This window comes from Mycteria americana, chromosome Z (assembly GCF_035582795.1).
Source record: "Mycteria americana isolate JAX WOST 10 ecotype Jacksonville Zoo and Gardens chromosome Z, USCA_MyAme_1.0, whole genome shotgun sequence".
In the NCBI taxonomy this organism is placed as follows: Eukaryota; Metazoa; Chordata; class Aves; order Ciconiiformes; family Ciconiidae; genus Mycteria; species Mycteria americana.
In genome coordinates this window covers 77,738,630-77,759,616 of record NC_134396.1, presented here as the reverse complement: position 1 = coordinate 77,759,616, position 20,987 = coordinate 77,738,630, and the positions used below count along the sequence as shown (strand labels likewise).

Genomic DNA, 20,987 nt, shown 5'->3' with positions numbered 1-20,987 from the left:
CCTCAAGGGCAGCACAAAACTCTATGCGATATAGACAAAAGCTGTACCAGAGCAGCACCAATAAGCACCGTCCCCCCCCGGTTTCACACCTGAGCCATTCTGCCATTTACTAAACAGGGTGTCCTTAATTTGTCCCTTCAGCGTGAGTGTGCTTGAAATATTCTCTTAATGTAGTTTTCTGTGTGTAATTTGTTTTCTTTAACCATGGTAAGACGAAGGAGGGAAATTTTATCATGTGATGCTCTGTTGCTGCCCGTCAGTTGCAGAGGTGGAAATTTCAGATCCAGAGTTTGGGCTCAGACGTGTGGGCTGGTGGAGTGGGGTAGAGGAGCTGAGAGTGTGACAGTAGTAGATTGTCACCTTCTCGATGAACCACAGCTGAGGGAGAAGGAAGCACTGACCCAGTCGGTCAGTTTTGTCTTTGCTCGGACAGGACGAGTCTTCCAGAAGGCTGCTCTCAACTAGTTTGGAAAGTCACGTCCCCCTGTGGTCTCCGAGCTTTCTGCCTCTCCTCCCCTCCATCTCTGCCCTCCTGTCCCTGCTGTGTCCAGACTGCTGTCCCTCATTTCTGCATCCCAGCCTCTCTTTCCAGCCAGTTCCCTGCTTTTCCAGCCCTTCCCTTCACCTACAAACCCACCTCCTTGCTGTTCCCATGCCTCTTCTCCATGATCTCCTCTCTCGGTCCACTCTTCCCTCTACCCCAGGACTAGTTCTCCTCTCTGTTTCCGTTAGGCTGCTTTTTTTCCCCTTCTCCCCTTGTTTTGCCTGCATTTGGAGCCCAGGACAGAGTGCTGCCTGCACTTAGTTCCTGTGCCTGATGCCGCAATCGCCTGCAGCATCTGGGAGCAGCAGTTGCAAAAAAAAGTCTGGCTCAGCCCCGTCAGCCCTGGGCTGGAGCTTGCCCATTGCAAATAGCTTCTTCAGAGGAGTCTTTGGCCAGTTCGGCTGCCAAACTCTGGGGACTCTGTGCTAAGCATATGCAAATGAGACTTTTCAAAGGCTTGTGACTAGGCAAAAAGCTGGGTGGTTTTTCATGGGAACTGCAAAAGGACAACAGGGACCCTACCTTCCAAATTTCAAACTGTTGCTGTGAAGAATAGAGATGAAGGAGCTGCTCAGCAAAATTCTTGTAAGGCTTTCTTTTCTTTTATTTTCTTGGGTTTTTTTTTCCCCAACAGGGGCAAAACATGTTTTTCCTCAATCTTATTTCCTGAAGTGACTAAATCCTTTTAGTTGAAACATAAAAAAATAATAATAATCAGCCTGAGGCAGAGACAGAGCATGGGAATTTTCATCCCAAATACTTAGCTTGGCAAAATTTATAAGCAACTGAAAACAAGCTCTTATAAAGGGAACTATTGAGATCCCCAACTACAGAGGACCTACTTGCATTATACACAAAAGTCAGGTAAGAATATCTCCATGACCCATTTGGGATACTAAACCCAATTTAAAAGGATCTGCTTTTCATATTTCAGAAATCCACATTAAGTAATGGGTGTCCTAAGGAAGTATTTGGTTTTAGCACTTCTCAGGCCATACCAAAGCTGTTGCATCTCATTGATGTGCTAAGCATACCTGTCACAGATTTATTTTATTAGTTTAGTTGTTTTGGGTTTTTTTTGACTGAACCTCTTCTTTTGTGAAAGTCAATTTAAATACTTGCATGCACGTTGGAAGTCCAGCCTAGTCAGCACTCTGCAAGTTCAGCAGCACGATGCCTTCGAGGTGCATCCTTAGTATCTCCTGGGCAGAAAATATGAAAATAGTCACAGATGAGGTGCTTCCTCATTCAGGCCAGTGCCAAAAACATTTCCCACCAGCGCTCCTGCGCTTAGGCTTATGGGACAAATCCTGATGCTTCCACCTATTGCTTAGTCACAGTAGTGGATGGGATGCTCTTCCACCACGGGGGCTGTGGATTTGCGTTCCCCACTTCTCTTTTTGCGAAAGAGCAGGAGCATCTGCTCCGTGTGCGGCGTGGGGCAGGGTGTCCTCCACGCAAGGGCTCTGTGCAGGTTTCTGCAGCTGCAGAAGACACGGCTCTGGCGAGCAGGCTTCACTGCTCCTCTCCCAGCTGCAGCTGCTCTCGTGGTCCTGCTTCGCTGAAGGCTTTTTGGCACGGAAGCAAGTCCCATGGAAATGTGATACAGCTGTATTTTTGCCTTGGTGTGTGAGCTCTCTGCAGGGAGAAGAGGTAAATCTTCTCTGCCAGCCCCGTTCCTCCCAGAGCTGTCCTCCCCATCCTCCCGCTGCAGATGCCCAGATGCACAGACCTCAACGCGGGGCAAAGCTCCCCGAGCTGCCTGGCTGCTGGTTTCCCCAACTTCACGAAGAAGAGATCCGCACAGGAGCAAACCCTGTGTTGACAATGTCCTGTCCCCTTGGTTCGCACTCCTTCCTCGCTCGGAGGCAGTCCTGTAGGCTTTCGGTGTGTCTGAATGCAGACCTGGAAAAGCAATACTGAAACACATGAAAATTTGGAATATTTGCACTGTAAAACTCGGTGGGGTTCCTGTGGAAAGTAACAATCGCAGCTACAGAGATACCAATGCAAAGCATTCGTGTCATTCTGGTGCTGGAGCTGAAAAACATGTCAAAACAGATGGGGATGTTGTTGACTGCAAGTTCTTTGCTTTTTAGTCAGTCATAGATTTTTCTCTTTTCACAACAGACTGGGGAAAAAAAATGTTTTCTTAATTTAATACAGCAATATATTGTGGTTATAACATTTCATTTATCCCCAGACTAACGGGGAATGTGCTATATGTGTTCCAGCCATGGTGCAAGTTTTCCTCAAGTGCTTATATATGAGCTCCCCTCTAACTTCCCTCTACAGGAGATTGAGTTTTCATATTAACTCGTTGCAGGATCTTTTATGAGCAGTGACTGTCAAACTGTGCTTGTCTGTGCATTTGTGCATGCTGATATTGCTCTCATTTAGACTAACTTCAGCTCCCACCTCAATCTTGTTTTTCCCCATGCAGTTTTTTTCCCTAATATATCAACAGTTTGTTTTAAACTTGTTTTGAAAAAACAACCTACGGTGGTTTAGACAAACCAAGCCAAATTGGAGCAATAAGTATTAAAAGATATGCACGGGGCACAAACAAAAGAATTCCCCAAATGTATTTAAGTGATTTTCTTCCTGCTTTTTTAATATAATATTTGTGGGCCAACTGTGGCAATAACTGATAATTTTAATGCAAGATGACATAATTCCAGTTCAGTGATTCTTCAGAGGGAAATTACCCCAACAACTTCTTTTCATTTTGTTCTAATTTTATGAAAAAAATCCTGAGATTCTCGATGTAAGGAAAAGAAAATAATTTGAATCGCCAAGTTTTGAAACTCATTTAAATATTTCATCTCTCTTCCACTTCCAAATATACTTTCCTGGCAGGTTCTTGCGTTTCCATCTCCAGCTCCCGAGGTTTACCATCTTTCTAGCTGGGAGAGACTAAACCAAAGTTTTCTTCAGAACCCACTAAATGCTTGGCAAAAGATCTCTACCATGACACGAGGGATCTTGCTTGCTTTTTCTGGGAGCTCCACGGTCTGACTTAGCAGCACTGGTTCTGCTGGAAGACTCCACCTGGAAAGATCAGTTGTTAGATCAGGACTGTAGTTTGAAATAAAAATTGCATTTGGAAATGCACCAAGGTCATTAAGCGTCATTGTTTTCTGTCTTTGGGTGTTTGGGCTTTTTTTTTTCTCTCTGGCTGGTAGGGAAATCAGAAATTGTTTCTTCAACATTGAGATGACTGTCTCAGCTTGAAGATACAGCTTTGGAGCTTGATGTTGGTTTTGGTTTTTTTTTTCCGAAGAGTAATAGTGAATCAGTCCCTGTTTTGGAATAAATATGGTCTCCCAAATGGAGCTTATTTAATTATTGCAATGGTTAAATGAAATGGTTAAAAGCTTTGCCGCTCTGCAGTTGGATTATTAAAACTGGATTAGCAGAAAGACCCTGATTTTGGGGCTGCTTTCTGTCTGGTTGTGCTTTTCCTGTGGATGCAAGGCAGGACATGAGCTGCAGTTCCTCCAGAAGAAACCCCTATCTGTCCCCCACCCCACTGGTTCCTGGGTCCCGCTTGAGCCTTCTGCAGCCGCAGCTCAGCGATGGGGCCCCACCAGTCACACGTGCAAACCCACAGGGAGCATCCCCTGCTCTTAAGGGTTTGTTTGGTTGGGTTTTGTTGTTGTTTTTTTTTTTCCCCCCTAAACTTAATATTTCCCTTCACGTTCATCCCAGACTTTTGAGTTCTCCCTCCTTCTGGTGGCAGACCCACCTCCCACGCTCACGCTCGTGTGTCTGACTCCCGTAGACAGGGATGTCAGGCGGGGCGTTGGCGGAGGTCAACGCATCCCGGCGCGCAACGTGTCTCCTCGTCTTGTCTGCCTCACGGCTGCCTTCGCTCTGCCTGCGCTTCGCTTTGCTGCTGCCATGCTAATCTTCACCGCCTCCCCCACCTGATGCCTGTCTCGAACTCACCGCCGCCTGGCTGGCTTGCTGCCCTTGCATCCCAAACATCACCCGTGGCTGATTTTTGGTGGCGTTGTTCGGAAGAAGTAGGAAGCAAGGCACGTGCACAAGGGAAGCGTGTTGAGCGCTTCCAGACAGAGCTGCCTTTTGCTGCAGCAAGGAGGAGGGTTAAGTGGGGAGTGAAATGCAGCTTTATGGTCATTAATCTCAAATTCTCCCTCTAATGACATCTCTGAGGTTAAGTCACAGGAAGTGTGATATTATTAAGCTTAGTTAAATTTAGTGTAATTCACATCTGCAAAGCCTTGGCAAATTAGTGTTTAGTCTTAAATTGCTGGTTTCCATGATATGGGAGCTTCAGAGTACCCTGCATTAAGTCTTGATGTGTTATGAATTAGGGTGCAGAAGCCTGAAATCCATGCGACGTGCCAAAAAACCTCAAGTTTCTGAGTAGTTCTGAGGCAAGTATGCAATTAATTTAGTTTGCAACACTAAGCAGCTGGGATGGCACCCTTACAAAGAATTATTTCCCCCTTTATTTGCTCTCCCAGTGTAGATGCTGGGAACAGCCACTGGAGACGGGCTCTCTTGCAAAGCCATGTTTATGAGCCATGGCATTTGCCCGGCACAGCTGATCCTTGCCGCACACTTCACCTCATTGGGCTATAATAGGTGCAGACCTGTATTGATTACCATGACTTGAGGGAGAGAAAAATCTTTGCGCTTCAGACTGGGTATAAATTATAAATAGCGTCTCCAAAGGCTCTGGGTTACAGAAATGGCATTCTTCGGAGACAGCCGCATGTAAAGCTGTTGTTGTAGAGGTTATTAACTTTATGATTGCAGCACAGGTGTACTTGACCCACAACAATGATCATTGTCCATAAAATCCCGCGCTCGGGGTTCAATCACCTGCCTTCTTCAAGAATGTTCATTAGCAACGACCAGCAAAGGTCACGCTAATAAAAGGAGGTTAACGCTCACTATATCGGTGAAAATTCACTGGTAAAACAGCACTGTCTTCTTGCCATCTTTTTCACTAATACAGCTATGCAGACTCCTGTAAGTCAGTCAATATAGATCTTAGGTGTACAGGGTGTATATGTGTGTGTAAATATGTATTTGTGTACATACATACACAGCAGCTGATGAAACGCAAATGAGAAAAATGTATCTGGTATAGGTTATCCATAAATGACTTACTGCAAGTGCATAAGGGTTATTCACACCTCAAATTCACAGATTTTTTTGCATTTTTTTCCATCACATTTTTTATACTTACTTGACAGGATTAAAATTTTATCAAAATGAACAGAGTCTGTCAGTGACTCCCAACACTGGAATTTTTAACTCCATTTGTTACTGGGTGTTTGTATTCTGGTGACCCAGCTCCATCTTCCATGGCATTTTACAAACTCAGAGGTGTTTCCTTTCCATTAAGTCACTAAAATATGTACTGAATTTCCCATGAAACCATCATTCTCACCTAGAAGATCAACTCCTCATTCCTCTTATCATTCAGGGTAGGGCTGCTGCATTTTCACGGATGTGTCCTCTTTTTCTGCCCTCACCACCACACCTGTGTGGTAGGTGCAGCCTGTGTCCAGCTTTTTTAAATACCTGCCAAAGCCAGATCTGGGATGTTCTTTTCCTGTTAAGACAGAATAAAATGTGGAGAGGGAAGAGGTGTTTGGTGGGCTGCTGCCAGCAACTGGAAGACGAAGGTGTTGGTGAGGAGAGACTGGATGGACCCAGTAGCCGTGAGTTGGAGGAGGTCTTGGTGAAACAGAGTTGAAGAAAAGTCAGGAAAAGGCAGAAATTGGTGGGCCATGAGGACGGGAGAGCTGCGGTTGGTGGGTGGATGAGATGCAACAGGATCAGGGCCAGGTGGTGGACAAGAGTTCAAGAAGAGCTGCAAGGTGGGCAAGTTGTGGGGGAGAAATTCAAAAGTGGGTGTCCTGGAGAAGTAGATGTCCTGGAGAAATAGATGTCCTAGATGGAAGAAAAAGAGGCAAGGAGTGGGAAGAGATTTGGGGTAAATGAAACCTCGGGAAGGAGTGAAGAGGGCATTCCTCCCCCCTGAAGGTTGTGCACCTACTCAGCGTTATGGGGTGGGGGGGCCTCTCTATCTGCCTGAGACCCATGAAAGTATTTGCCCTGTCAAGCCTGAGGTGTTTCTGAGCATGTACAGAAGCGATGCTGTAATAAGGCGTAAGCTTTAAGGTCAGGAGCTGAGGTGTTGGGGGTGTTGGTTGACAGCTGGCTGAATATGAGCCAGCAGTGTGCCCAGGTGGCCAAGAAAGCCAATGGCATCCTGGCTTGTATCAAAAATAGTGTGGCCAGCAGGAGTAGGGCAGTGATCGTGTCCCTGTACTGGGCACTGATGAGGCCGCACCTCGAATGCTGTGTTCGGTGTTGGGCCCCTCACTACAAGAGAGACATTGAGGGGCTGGAGCGTGTCCAGAGAAGGGCAACGGAGCTGGGGAAGGGTCTGGAGCACAAGGCTGATGGGCAGCGGCTGAGGGACCTGGGGTTGTTCAGCCTGGAGAAAAGGAGGCTGAGGGGAGACCTCATCGCTCTCTGCAACTGCCTGAAAGGAGGCTGTAGAGAGGTGGGGTCGGACTCTTCTCCCAGGTAACAAGTGATAGGATGAGTGAATGGCCTCAAGTTGTACCAGGGGAGGTTTAGATTGGGTGTTAGGAAAAATGTCTTTAGCGAAAGGGTTGTCAAGCACTGGCACAGGCTGCCCAGGGAAGTGGTTGAGTCCCCATCCCTGGAGGTATTTAAAAACCGTTTGGATGAGGTGCTTCGGGACGTGGCGTAGTGGTGGTCTTGGTAGTGTTAGGTTTACGGTTGGACACGATGATCTTAAAAATCTTTTCCAACCTATACGATTCTGTGATTCTCTGTCTGTGGAGCTTAGACACCTCGGGGAGTGGTGAGCAGCTGAATCGGGATTTTGGATTTAGGCTGTTAAGTTTCACATCTCTTGATGTAAGGGGGGTGAGTCCTTCTCGGCAGCTGGTGGCACCTGGAGCAGGCATCCGGCCGGAGCAGCAAAGTGGGTGGACGGCCCCATCTCAGCCCTCCCTTTTCTCGTCTGGTTTACACCGCACTGCAGCAGCAGCCATCAGGAGGGGAGGACTGGGCACAGATGAGTTTTGCTCAGGAGCAAAGCCAGCATTGCAGAGGCAGCACCTGAGTTCTTGGGTTTTATTCCTCTTAGCCATCACAAAATTAGCCTCTGAAGGAAAATCGGGGGGAACTGCCCTTCCAGGGATGCTGTGCACCAGAGGACCAGGCAGAAGATGGATGGTGTCAATGGCATGTTGGAGGGGTTGGGTTGGGTTGGGTTGGGTTGGGTTGGGTTGGGTTGGGCTGGGTTGGGTTGGGTTAGGTTGGGGCCAACCAAAGGCCATAGTCATAAGATGAAACAGACAGGTTAGTGAATACCTTTCCTGTACCTATGAAAATACTCTGGGCTTGTGTTGACTGTAATCCTTTGCCTACACAGATACAACAGGACACTATAATCCAAGGAGAAATTTCAGGGGAAAAAAGAATCCCTTTGAAATGTTTCTTGTGCAGATTATAAACATTTTCCACTGGGGGGCGGGGGGAGTTAATTTATTCACTAGAGGCTTATGATATATGAATTCAGATTGTTGCTGAAATCATTAAAACACTGGGTGTTTGCTGTGGTGCTTCACACCCCATAAGTGTTCCCATTGCAGTTTGTTCCTTAGACACAGACTCATTCCTGTCCCTAAAAAGACCTTCTTTACTTCCTGTCGGCATCCACGCCAGTCTCCAGGCTCCGCTCCTGGTGTGAAAGGGGAGAAAATTATATTCAGCTGCTTTACTTTAAAATTGCTTTATTGCAATTGCAAATCTGTGCTTATCCTGCTAGCGATTAAGGGCCTTTTTCCATCTTTATTAGATGGGGTGTCTCTACCGTCACGTAGCACAGGATTTTGAAGCCTTGATGCCCTTCCTAGCTGCTCTGGGTGCAGGCGCTGCCATTTCCATGACGTTGCCTTGGCTGCTGTGTTTTCGGGAAGCGCCAAAGCCGGGTCGGTTCGTGCTCACGCTGCTGGTACAGCTGTTCCTCGGGTGATTTACATAATTTCATTTGCTTGGTGGGTTTTACAAATCTGTGATATTCTTCACTGAAGTAAGCTGACATCAGCGTTTTCTGAATTATTTCCAATAATTAATTCTCCATCCGGATGTTTGATGGCACAATTACTATTTAGGAACAAATAATCATAAAACACCATCACGGAGAGTAGCTATTTTCTAAGCGCCTGGTCCTTTCACGTGTCCAGTCCTGCCGTCATCAATGAAACTACTTGCATAAGCAGCACTATCCCAAGTTAGCAGAGCTTGCCAGCAAGGGCCACATGTTAGGTCTCTGCCCTATAAACACTGAAAAGCTGCGGGATTTTGGAATAAACTCAGATTTAAAAATCCACCCTTCAGTATTTCAAATTACCTTAACTCGCAGGTATTGCTGCGGTACATTTTAGATGTGTTCAAATACACTCTTTAAATGTTGCGCGCTTGTTAATGTCGGCAGCGTTGCTCGGCGAGCAGAGCTCCAGCCTCGGGCTTGGCAGAGCTCGGGTCCGCTCCTGGTGCTGACACCGGTCTCGGCTGAGCCTCCTGGTCTGCAAAAGCACGGTAATGATGACTTCTCCCTTAGAAAACTCTGCTAGACGTGCCCTTGCAAAGCAGTGGGGAGAAAGAGGTGTAACTGACTACTTGCATGATGCTGCAGCGTGTTAAGGTCTGTCATGTAAATTAGTATTTTTCAGGTTTATAGCCTGTGGAAGCTTTGAAGCTTAAATACTTGTTTTTCAGCAGTCTCGCCCAAGAAGCCACGTGGATGTATGTTCTCTTGGGAAGTGTCAGGTTTTGAGCAGGTCAAAACTTCCTTTATTTAAAAGATAATTTTCCCTTCTCCTGGTTGAGAAAATGGTGGTTATCAGATGCTAAATACTTTATTTGTGCTCTTGGGTGCAATTTTATAAAGGGTTTTTTTCTAATTCATTATAGGAAAAAAATGCATCTACATTTAAAAAGTTTAGTTAGCTCACTAATGTATATTATTCAAATGCTTCAGAGCTATATACCCTGCCAATACAATCAACTTTACATGTTGCCTAAGTAAAGCCAATAAAGTCACAGACTATTAAAAGACAGGGCTGAATAGAAAGAAACTCAAGGAGTTAACCTAATTTGTCCACATTCCCCACAGCGAGGTCGGCTATACCCGTAATATTCGCAAAAGATGGTTGTCTAACCTATTCTTAACTTCCAGTGGTGAGATCCTGCACCTTCTGTAGGTATGTTCTTACCCCAAAAACACCTTCGTAAGATGTAACATGAATATCCCATCTTGCATTTGACAGGTAAAGAATTTCTACATTTGTCTTAAAATACAGCTAAAGGCGTAGTTATAGATATGAATAGGTAGGTAGGTAGGTAGGTAGGTAGGTAGGTAGGTAGGTAGATATAGATGTGTAGATATAGATGATATAGATATAGGTATAGATATAGATGTAGATATAGATATAGATATATAGATATAGATACAGATACAGATACAGATACAGATACAGATACAGATACAGATACAGATATAGATATAGATATAGATATAGATGTAGATGTAGATATAGATATATAGATATAGATACAGATACAGATATAGGTATAGATATAGATATAGATATAGATATAGATATAGATATAGATATAGATATAGATACAGATATATATAGATATAGATAGATATAGATATAGATATAGATATAGATATAGATATAGATATAGATATAGACATAGATATAGATATAGATGTAGATATAGACATATAGATATATAGATATATAGATATAGATATATAGATATATAGATAGATACAGATAGAGATAGAGACAGAGATACAGAGATTAGAGAGATAAATATACAGATATACAGGTACACACATATACAGATATAGATGTAGATATAGATACAACTTTAATCCTTGCCTGCTTCTCTCTGCATGCTACACCATTTTAGCATGAGTTTTAAAATCTATAGTTGTATAATACCAAGCACATCTATACTAGACCCCTTCTTCAAGGAAACGGCTTGCTCTCCTGCAAACATTCCCCGTGTTTGGAGTTGCTGCTTCCGAGAGCGTCGTTCAGTGGCACGCTGCAGGTCTGGCTCAGCCAGCAGCAGGTGGGACGCTGTGACGCTGACGGGGCAGATCATCCCCGAGCATCGCGTGGCATTTCACCGGGAGCACATATTCAGCGGCTTTCCCTATAGCACGGCCCCAAAGTCAGCGTCCTCTCCCTTCAAACTGGGTCCCTGGGAAGCCTGACGTGAGCTTATCTAGTGTCTCACCGCCTGGCTATTTTCCTTGCTGCCTCTCCCTGTGTGGGGCAAGCGCCGTGGGTGTTTGGCAAGCGGGATATCTGCACATGAGGCCCTCACGGAGGCAACCCCCCCACCACCACCTTGGTGCGAATTTTGAGGGGCTCGTTGTTTTTCGTTGTGGCTTCCTTTTGCTTGGCAGTCCTCGAATGATGCCGGGGCGAAGGCTGCGTTTGTGCATCTTCATCCTCGCGGCTGGCCGGGAACAGCCAGGGTACTGGTGCAGATTTGCACTGTGTTAGCCTCAGCTGGCTGGTGGCAGCTCTCCTGCCTGCCCACCGCCCTTGTCCTTTGACGGGTGGCCAAGTCTCTCCCTTTCCCCTTCCAAAAGCAAGTCTGGGAGGGGCAGCACCTCAGAGAGGTGCTCATGCAATCGGTGCCACCCAGGGAACCCCCCAGCTCTCCCACTATTCAAGGGGTCTGGATCCGGCCCCAGCATCTGGTCTTTCCTGCCTCCGGCCTCAGCATCTGGTCTTTCCTGCCTGTGCCCATGGCCGTGGAGTTCTTTGCACAGATAAGAGCAGATCTGCGTGGGTTTGCCCATTTGCCCGCACTCCTGCCCGTTTGTACAAAAGACTTTTTGTGAAGTCTTGGACCCAAGGACACATTTGCTTTTCAGGAGTAGTCACGCCAGACCAGCAATGCAGACCAGCCTGCAGCCTGAGATCCTGTAACTCTCTCATCTCTTGAAATGCTATTTAATCAGCCTGTGTTTTTAGCTGTTCGTGATTCCTTCCCTTTTTTAATGCAGTTGTGTGCAATTGGTATTACTGTGACTATTTGCGTGGGTATTAACAGCAGTTCTGTCCTGGACGCAGGGCACTGCCTGGTTCTTACTGGGAAGGCCCTATAGCTGTTTGATATCTATTTTTTTTTTCTTTTTTTAATATATACTCAAAAGAAAATGACTTGACCTTTGATGACCCAAAAAATGACCTGACTTTTGGTAAGCTATGCTCAGGAGGGAACGACCTTACAACTTTCAGTTATTTGCCCAGTTAGCGCACAGAGCAGCAAACAAATGACCCGTGCTCATGGGACTGCCCTTAATATTTAATGAAGAGTAGTGAAAAATGACAGCTGCGTTAGCCTCCTGTCTCTTTCTTGCTTTGCAAACCTTGCTTGCACTGAGCTTTTGCGTGAGTCTTTGCATCTCTTGCTCGTGGGGCAAGAGGAATTTATTAAATATTTTGTTACCTTTTTAAAGCACTTGCTTCTTGTGAGTGGTTTGTGTGTTGTAAATGAGGGGTGGAAAAAAGCTGATTGCAAGTATGAGAGTTGAGAGGGAATCTTTGTTCTGGGTTGGCGGGATGCTTGTTTCTCTGTTTCCATCATCCCACTAAAGATATTAGGGATAATAAATGTCCAACAAAAATAAACACTGGTCTGTGTCACAGGAGATAATAACCTAGTATAAAATGTCTTTAGTATGTGTAGTCTATTCTCTAGCATTGCCGCAAAGGTTTCCACAATTTTCCTTGGATGAATATTGCATCTAAACCAGCTTACTGTGCGTCTAAGCCCCCTTTATAAACTGTATTTCATTTCTTCAGATTTCTCTGGTTCTTCCTTCGTGGCTCCTCCAAAGAATTCATTTCCCTATGCAGTTGCTTTTAGATTATTATCATGCCCATGACTCCACAAACTTTTACTTCTTAGCCAAACTAAACACACCAAGGTTTGGGGTTTGGGTTTCTTTTTTTAACGTCCCCTCAGAAATCACTTCTTCCATTTCATTAATTGGTGTATGGCTTGTCTCTTAATTTCACCTAAGCTTTTAACCTTTCTTTACCATTGCGATGTCTAGAAGTGCATATGCCAGAAGCTCTTAAGGTCACTGGTTCTCAAAGCTCCTGAGCTAATGGACTCCTTCCCAATTTTTCCTGAAGCTCTCATCCTGCCTGTCAGAAGTGTTTAGTGATTTTAAGCAAGGTATATATTTTTAATCTCCTTTTTCCTTAGCTTTACTGATGAAGCTCTGAGAGCTTCTTCTGCTTTGGGGTTTGAGACCTGGAGGTTTACATCAGCAGAGCAAAATAGTCACAACAGACACAATAATTTCTTCCTGTGCAGATCCACAGGATCCAGGAATCATAAATGGAGAAACCTTATGAATTAAAAATAGTTCTGTCATTCTTGATAACATCTGACACACTCAAAGGTAAAAAAAGTTAAATTCCTGTTTAGAAGTAACTGTATGATACGGAAGTCATTTAATAGCATCCAGAAAGATGGATGCAGCAAAGGCAGGACGTATCTTTTTCTCACACATAAATGCAGATTTGAACATATCATTACGCTACTACAGAGTTACAGAATTACATACCTAAAAATTAAAGTCTGATATGAAGACTTCAATGTGTGTGTGTGTGTGTGGATAGTGTGAGAAAGAAAGAAAGTGCCATTGATTCGTAACTTTCAGGAGGAAAAATCCTTTCTGAAAGGCATATCGCACTCACGTTCCCAGGTCAGAAGTGGTTGGCTTATTGGTGCATTTATTTGTGAAGGAAGAATGAATTGTGTCACTTCTCATAGTTCTGAAAATAATGATAAAACACATTTAGTAAGTTTTAAAGTGCTTCTGTTCATGGAAATGCCCCCCAAAAGGCTGCATTTCACCCTTTGAACCATTCGAATCAAGTTTTGATGAGGCTTAGGGCCGTTCATATTGGTGTAGCTTAAATCATAAATGTTAAAGCAACAGCTGCCAGTGTTTGGGGACAAGATTGCAAAGCTAATGTCCTGCCCCAAAACTGGCATTAACATTTTGCAGCATGGCAGGGTCTCGGCACGGACCACGACCACAGGGACAGGGCTCGCTCCCGCTGACATCCATTGCAAACTCTTCGCTGAGCAAGGCGGTTGGTGAAGAGCAGCAACGCTCTCCGTCCCAATGGGGACTAAACCCCGATGCGTGGAGCACCCGTAGTTCATTTTGAAGCCCACGCTATTCAGAGACGAGCCGCCGCTTAGAGAAGCAGACCCGAGGTCAGCCCTGTGGCTAAGATCTGCGGAGAAACTTGTCAACCTGGAAACTTTTCTCTGCAGAAATATTCCAGCGCGGAGGCGCCTATGGAGATCTGGCTCGGCTCCTGTGCAGCATGGGAAACCTTTGTCCCACACATCTTGTAAACGCGGCGGGGGGCCACCATTGTGCCACGCATCTTCTGAGCACCGCGGGAGGAGGCTTTTGTCCGGCGCAGTGGGCAGACGCCGTAGGAGGGCACCTTTGTCCCACGCAGCCGGTAATCGCTCCGCGAGAGTGAATTATGGGGATTGCAGAGCTCCTTCCCTCCGCGGGCGCTGTGGTTTCAGACGGAGGAGTCCGTCGGCCTCGCTGGGTGGAGAGCTGCTTTTCCCCAGTGGAAGTGGAAAGGGGAGGCGGCGAAAACGTGTTTGCACACGCGCGTGCAAATGGCCAGCGGGATCGTTCGCCCGGTCGTGTTGCACGGCCGCCCTTGCAGGCAGTAATCCCAGTTTCATTTCTTCCTTTTCCCCTTCCTTATTTTTCCTACCCATTTTGGCTGCCCTTTTTTTATGATCATTTCTCTGTCCCTTCTTACGTTTGCTTTATCTCCTATTCAATACATCATCTGCTAGTTAATCTAATTAACTAATAAGCGCTCTCATTATTCTTTCAGATCACTAATAACCATGTTTAAAAGACTTGAGCCAGTCCCTCTGGGCCTTCATAGGTATATTTTCAACCCCATATCGTTACTTATCATTTGTCTTCCCAAATGCTCCCAAGAAGCGCACCAGCGCCCGTTTCCAAGACAGTCTGAGATACCATACGTTGTCTCATAGATGCAGAGTCATGCTTTTCTTCAGCTGAAACGTAGTGAACCTGATGATCCGTGATGCTGTTCCGGACTTGTGGTAGCAATTGCAGGGAGCCGAGTCCCAAACTGCGACCCAGCAAGGAACGGTGATGAGATGAGTTGAGATGAGATGCTGAGTCTGGACCCAGCCTGCAGAGATGCCACGTGCACTGCGGGTGCTGGTGGACCTGCTGCTCGCAGCCAGAGCCGGCACAGGCACGGCACTGCACAGCTGGGAGCTGCATTACCATTAATCTCAAGTGTTGTGAGGTCTCCTCGGATGGAGTAAAGCAACTGATTTGCAAACAAGAGGTAGGGGTGACCGCAGCCCGCTAAAGCAGTGAAGGTCATAATCTGTTGTAAGTGATTCCCCAGGTTCCCACCGCCCCCAGTTGTCGGATTGACCTATGCGGAAAGACAGCGGCAATGGATAAATCCCTCGCCTGCTGATTTTTGTGATTCAATAAAGCGGCCAAGTTTGGTTTTTATCTGTTCCTGTCAAATCTGAGCCTGTTCTGTTCTAAGGCTCCTGTTGCCCTAAAGGCGCTGGTGATTTTTTTTTATGTTGATCTCTTACTTTACTAATATTCAAAGGTAAATTTTACGCGCGGTAGTTTCATTCAATCCTCCTTTTCTCAAATTAGCATTGTTTTTCTTCCTACCCCCACCCCAGTCCTCTGGTGCCTACCTGATTGTGCATGAATTCTCAGAAATAATTGCGAGTGGTTCAGCAAGTTCATTAACTGATTCCCTGCAGACCCTCAGATGCGTGTCATCCAGACCTGATGATTTGTATATTAAATTTTTGCAAGTATTCCCTTACCTGATTTTTTTGTATCAACAACTGTATTGGCAAGTCTTCATTATTTCTAATTGTCAATATCTCTTTGTGGTGGTGGGTAAATTGATTCTGAAACTTGTTCACCGTTTTACAGTCGTTGCTCGTTTCACCTCACGCATTATTGGATCCACCTTCTCTTTGGAGCTCGTTTCTGTTGATGTCCTGTACGTGTGAAAATATACATCCAGTTCTCCCTACCTCTCTCCGTGCTAGCAACTGGGAGGTCTCTCTGCTTTTATGGCATTTCTCTCATTTCTCTTTGTGGGGCTGGGAGCAGGGGGATTGATATTTTTTTTCTTCTGCAACTGTAGTCTTAGCATATTTTAGGATGTTCTAGCTGTCTCCCACACTAAACGGTTTTTATATGTCTTTTTATTGCCACACGCTCCTAAGGTTTTTCAAAGAATTAATGTCTGAAATCACTATACATTGTGCAACAACCCACCACGTAGTATGGTATATTGAATCACGCAGTTTAGCATCATGGCCGTTGAAATTAGTGAGTGCTAAGGGTATATATACCTTAGAGGACTTTGGCTTTAGTACAACTGCTTCTTATTATCCGACTCTCACAAACGATTCTTTCTATCAAAAAATAGATGGCTGCTCATGCATTTAATTTAGATTTGTCTGCTACTAAATACACAATTGAGATTGCAGTCGTCAATGATAGTTTTCCTCTGGCGTAAACCTTATGGCCAAATCTGTCATCGCCCTTAGGACATAGCTCGTCTTGCTTCTGTCTAATTTTCTGAGCCTCTGGTATATAAATCACAAATGCACAGTCTGTGCAGTGTTAAATTTTTAGGGCTCTCCCTTTAGTAGTAGTTGAATGTGAATACGTAAGGACAAAATTTGACCTTTAAATGACTATAAAGGGCCAAGGCAGATACTTGGCAAGCTTTTCTTATTGCAATATTAATCAAGCAAAGAATCATCATAATCCTGGAAACTAAATAGCCATTGTAGTGATTTTATCACCAGGGAAATTGTTCATCTGTCAGTAAGATTGTTACTAGGAAAGGGAAAATAGGGAGTGTTAAAATTGCTTTAGACCGCTGAATCATTCAGTCCCTCTAGACTCAAAGCTTGAATTGTTTTTTGAGAGGGGTGGGCTGAGAGGGGTTGCTACAGGAAAGCTGTAGGTTAATCAGTTTCGGCAAGACCAGTGAATGTAAGCCTGATCTCTCCTGAGGACGTGAGGAGAGTGCATGGGAGAAGGCAGGACGGAGAAAGGGACGGGGAGGCTGCAGAAACTTATTGTTTTGTCATTTTTTTGTTTCCGGATGGTCCTTTCACAGAGGAGGAAGGTTGTTGAAAAAAAGAAAAAGGAAGAAAGGGGGGAAAAAACCAGCATTATGTTCACTGTCTATATTTTCATCTACTTTAATCCAGCGGATATGAATGAGGATGAATACGATCGAGACAGAAGGAGAGGGGTGCAGGCAGGCGGGGGTGACAGAGACGTGTTTGTGTGGGAAGCGTCCTTGTAGGGCCCAGAAAGCCGCATGGGAAGATGCTTTGCCTCTTGGGGTTCAAGGTGACATTACCATGTGCTGTGACAGAGGTGTGTGAGGAGACCTACCTGTGCAGGAGTGTCCTCGGGGTGTGCCAGGACAGCCTGTCCCTCCGTAAAACCAGCTTCGGTAGGTGACATCATCGCTGGTGTCATTGCGTGGTGTCAGTGGGCATTCGTAGTGTACCCAACCGTGCCGTAACCTGAGGGACAGGTCTGTTGGGCTGCGGGTTGTGCTGGAAGGGGAGCTTTATCCTTCTGCTGTGGTGGGACACCTCTGCGTACGGGATGACCCCAAGGTGGGGAGCAAGCGCTGGGGAGCGTGGGTTTGGGGTGGCTCTCCATAGGGGATGGGGTAGATGGTCCGCGTTGAAAGCCACCTGTAAGATATGACGGACTGCCTCCCAGCAAAGAGGGTTTGCACAAGGATGGGTGAATTTGGAGGTGGGAGACGTGTTTGTAGAAAAGGTGTCCTTGGGAAATTGGTGTAAGATGTCATGAATCGCCTCCATACCATGAACACGGACGGGGCGGGAGGGGGGGGGAATCTGTGTGTGCGCGTGACGTGGATCCTCTTTGTACAAAAACGTCTCTTTGTGTGGGAAGTGGTGTCTTTCTGTAGAGGGCTTTTTTGGAGGAGCTTGTCTGATGGCTGCCTGTGAGTGAGCGGGGGAGGGAGACATGATGGGTAAGCACCGGCACCAAAGACTTTCTGGAGGGGACGGCGTGCGTGGAGCCACCGAGGACGCACCAAGGGTGGGTACACGGGCGTGAGGGTCCCGGCAGGGGCGTGAAGGCGGGCACCGTGCCAGAGCATCCCTCCAGGGCAGCCGCCCCGCATCCCCGGGGACCGTCGGCCGCCCCACGTCCCCCGGGGACCGACGGCCGCCCCGCGCGGCATCCCTCTCCGCCGGGCAGGCCACGGCCACCGTGTCCTTCATTGTTGTCACCCCCAGATTGTGATACTGTCACAAAACTGTTGCTAGGCAACAAATGTGGTTACCGGGTCTCAGCGAATAGCTGAAGGGGAAAGCGAAGTGTTGCACCATTGTAGAGTAACCATAGCAATGACCTACTATTACAGACTAAAGAATTATCATTAACAATGTTAAAGTATCAAACGGAGGCCCAGGATCCAGAGACTTCCAGGCAGCATCTCTGCATAATTGGGTTACCCAGGAAGAGGTCCCAACTCTTTCACAGCCCTTGGTTCCCTATCTCCATCGTCTTGGTTTTGTTTTGGGGGTTGTTGTGGGGGGTTTTTTTGTTTAAATAAAGCAAACGCGCCATGCGTTGGAAGGAGGCACTTGTGAAACAATAGAAGTGCCCACAAAAAAAAAAAAAAAAAAAAAGGAGATGTGAATCTGTCTGCGGAGGGAAGAGATAAGCAGGAAAGGTCCGCTTTGCTCAATATCGTGTATGGGCTTGTTGGGAAAGGGTGCATGAAGGTTGCCTTCCTGATGCATCGGTTGTTGTTCAGGTCAGGCATCCTCTTTTGGTTAAAAATGCATATACGAGGCTAAAAGCAACATAAAATGAAAAAGAAATAGTGCCAAGTACGCCAGCCCTGGAAAGTAGACACTTTTTTTCCCAAGTTCCTAAGTTAGGCGGAAGAGGTTGAGGTGCTTTAACGAAGCCTTACTTAACAGCGTGCTTTGGGATCTCGCTTTCCCAGGCCCGAGATGCGTTCAGGATCTCTGGTCCGTGATCTGTGAGGCTGTGCGTGTGCCTGTGTGTCTGTCTGTCTGTGCGTGTGTGCAGTTGTTCCTGCCCAGCTGCCCCGAGCTCAGCAGCGGGGCAGCCCCGACCCCCCCGGGCTGCCCCCGGACCAGCCGCCGGCAGCCGTGTGGCCTCCCCGGATTTTGCAATTAACAGCCCTGCGAGCGGGGCCGGCAGCAGCAAAATGACCCCCGGTCAAACTGTCACCTTTGTATTTTGCAGGTACAGAGCGCCATGAACTAACTTCCTGGAAGAGTTTTCCATCTGTTTTCAAGTTCTTCAGCGAGGCGGTAGAGGCAAAGAACAGCTCAGTGAAACCAACCCCAACGCGGCGCTCCAACAGGATAAAATACGAAGAATTGTAAAAGGAGGGGAGGAAAAAAAGGAAAAAAAAAAAAAAAGGAAAAAACACACGCACCACCACCAACCTCTTCGCTGCTTGTTTTCTGCAAGCAGTCTCCCAGCCCCTCATTAGATTGTTTTCTTCCTAGAGCACAGGGTCGTGATGTATACATCTAAATAGCGTTTTGCATTATTTCTAGATGAGTGCAACTGTCAAAGCAATATGGGTTCACTGGTTGTGCTTCCTGTGGGCTGTAACTTGGATTTCGTGCTGCCCATCAGCGCGCAGATTAAGGCTGACAGTGGTACTGCACAGTGCAGCATGGTGCAGCTCTAATTGCCCTGACATAGCCCTGCACCAAGCTGATGCCAGAATTTAACAGCTTCGTCGTGGTCCTATCGCCTGCAGGATATTTTGCTGCTTCCTTCTATTTTGCCACAGAACGAAATAGGGATTACCCTTTTTTAAAGACAGCTCTAACTCACAAGTGCTAACCAAGCCCGTGATTTTACACCCAGTAGCCTTCTCTTTCTCTGGGACCAAGTGGGATCGACTCTTGACTCTTTCATTTTCTGCTGGTAGGAGGGTCCAAGAAGTTTGGTCCAGATTTATAGGGAAGCCCCTTTGTTGTAGAGATTTTCTCCTCCTGCCGGATCAACAGCATTATCTGTAGATCTTCTCTTCCTTTTGAAAGCTCCATTTTAGAAAAAATGCCTGTTCATTAACTGGATAGATCACACTGTGAAATATGACAGCAAAAAAAAAAAACAAAACCAGAGAGACACATTGCACATTTTCCTGTTTATTTTTAAACGCAGAGATGCTTCCGTTTTCATATGCCGGGTTTGTAATGACTTGCCATCCCGTGGTTATTCCCTTTTTCCCAAAGCTCACGGGTTCATCCCCGCTTTCCCAGGCGCTGGGGGGAGTAAGGGGGAGCGGCTGGCGGGGCCGTCCTGCGTGGGGACCCCACGCCACGCGTGGGGCGTGGGGGGGATGCGGCTGTAGCCACTGCCGTGGCTGCCGGCAGCTTTTCTCTTCTCAAACGTCTGATAAGCGACAAGACGTGCCTGATAGCGTTGCCCGGCGAGCGAGCGCGCTAATTAAGCTCCTTTAGTGTTGATGATGCTAAATTAAAGTGATCTTTTCTTCAATGGCCGTGCCCGCCTCGCCTCTGATGCTGTTAGTGCCGAGGAGGCAACTCAAACGCAGAGGTTTGGGACCCCCCATCCCTTCCCCCCCCCCCCCCATGTCGTGTTTCCTACCCCACAGCTGGGGGGGCCGGGAATGGCGGGGGGGGGCGGGGGGGGCGTTAAAACGAGGTGATGCCGGAGCGGGGGTACCCCCCTCCGCCGCGGCGCAAAGGCAGCGGTGCTCATGGAGGGGTGCAAGGGGAAACCCGGCTTTGGGCCAAAATCCTCCGGCCGGGGGGCTCTCCGCACCCGCGGAGCGATCGCATCCCTGCCTGCTGGTACCGGCAGCAGGGTCTCCCTTTCCCCCCAGCCCCCGCTCCAGCCACCTCGCTGTATTTAACCTCCCCCCTTTCCAAGCATATCCCCCCCCCCCGGTCCCGGGGGGCTTGGTGGGGGGGGTGTCAGGCCGTGCACTACGCGGAGGGCAGCGCAAAATCCGCGCCCGGCGGTTTTTTCTTCACAGAGGGGAACCTGTTGCTGGGGGCAGGGGTTTGCAGCCGGTTCCCCCCCCCCCCCCGATCGCCGCCTTCCTTCCCCGTCGGAGGATGCAGCTGCCCGCGGCCGGCCTGACCCCCCCACCGCGGGGGTCTGCAGCCCCCCCAGGCCTGTGTCCGCCCGACCCCCCGCTCCCTCTGT

The 20,987-nt window shown here is 47.1% G+C and overlaps 1 protein-coding gene across 7 annotated transcripts in view; it reads left to right on the top strand.

Annotated features, from left to right (window-relative positions):
• Positions 1-19,931, top strand: part of ARB2A (ARB2 cotranscriptional regulator A) — a 271,831-nt gene extending 251,900 nt beyond the window's left edge. For 5 of the 7 annotated variants that reach the window (XM_075526511.1, XM_075526513.1, XM_075526512.1 and 2 more), the window contains 2 exons: positions 13,967-14,163; positions 19,038-19,931. In XM_075526511.1, coding sequence (XP_075382626.1) covers positions 13,967-14,163; positions 19,038-19,058 — 218 coding nt within the window. In that variant the 3' untranslated portion in view covers positions 19,059-19,931. Of the gene's footprint in view, positions 1-13,966; positions 14,164-14,559; positions 15,456-19,037 lie in introns of those variants that run through there. The other 2 variants (XM_075526509.1, XM_075526514.1) reach the window with 2 other exon arrangements.
• The last annotated feature ends 1,056 nt before the right edge of the window (positions 19,932-20,987 follow it).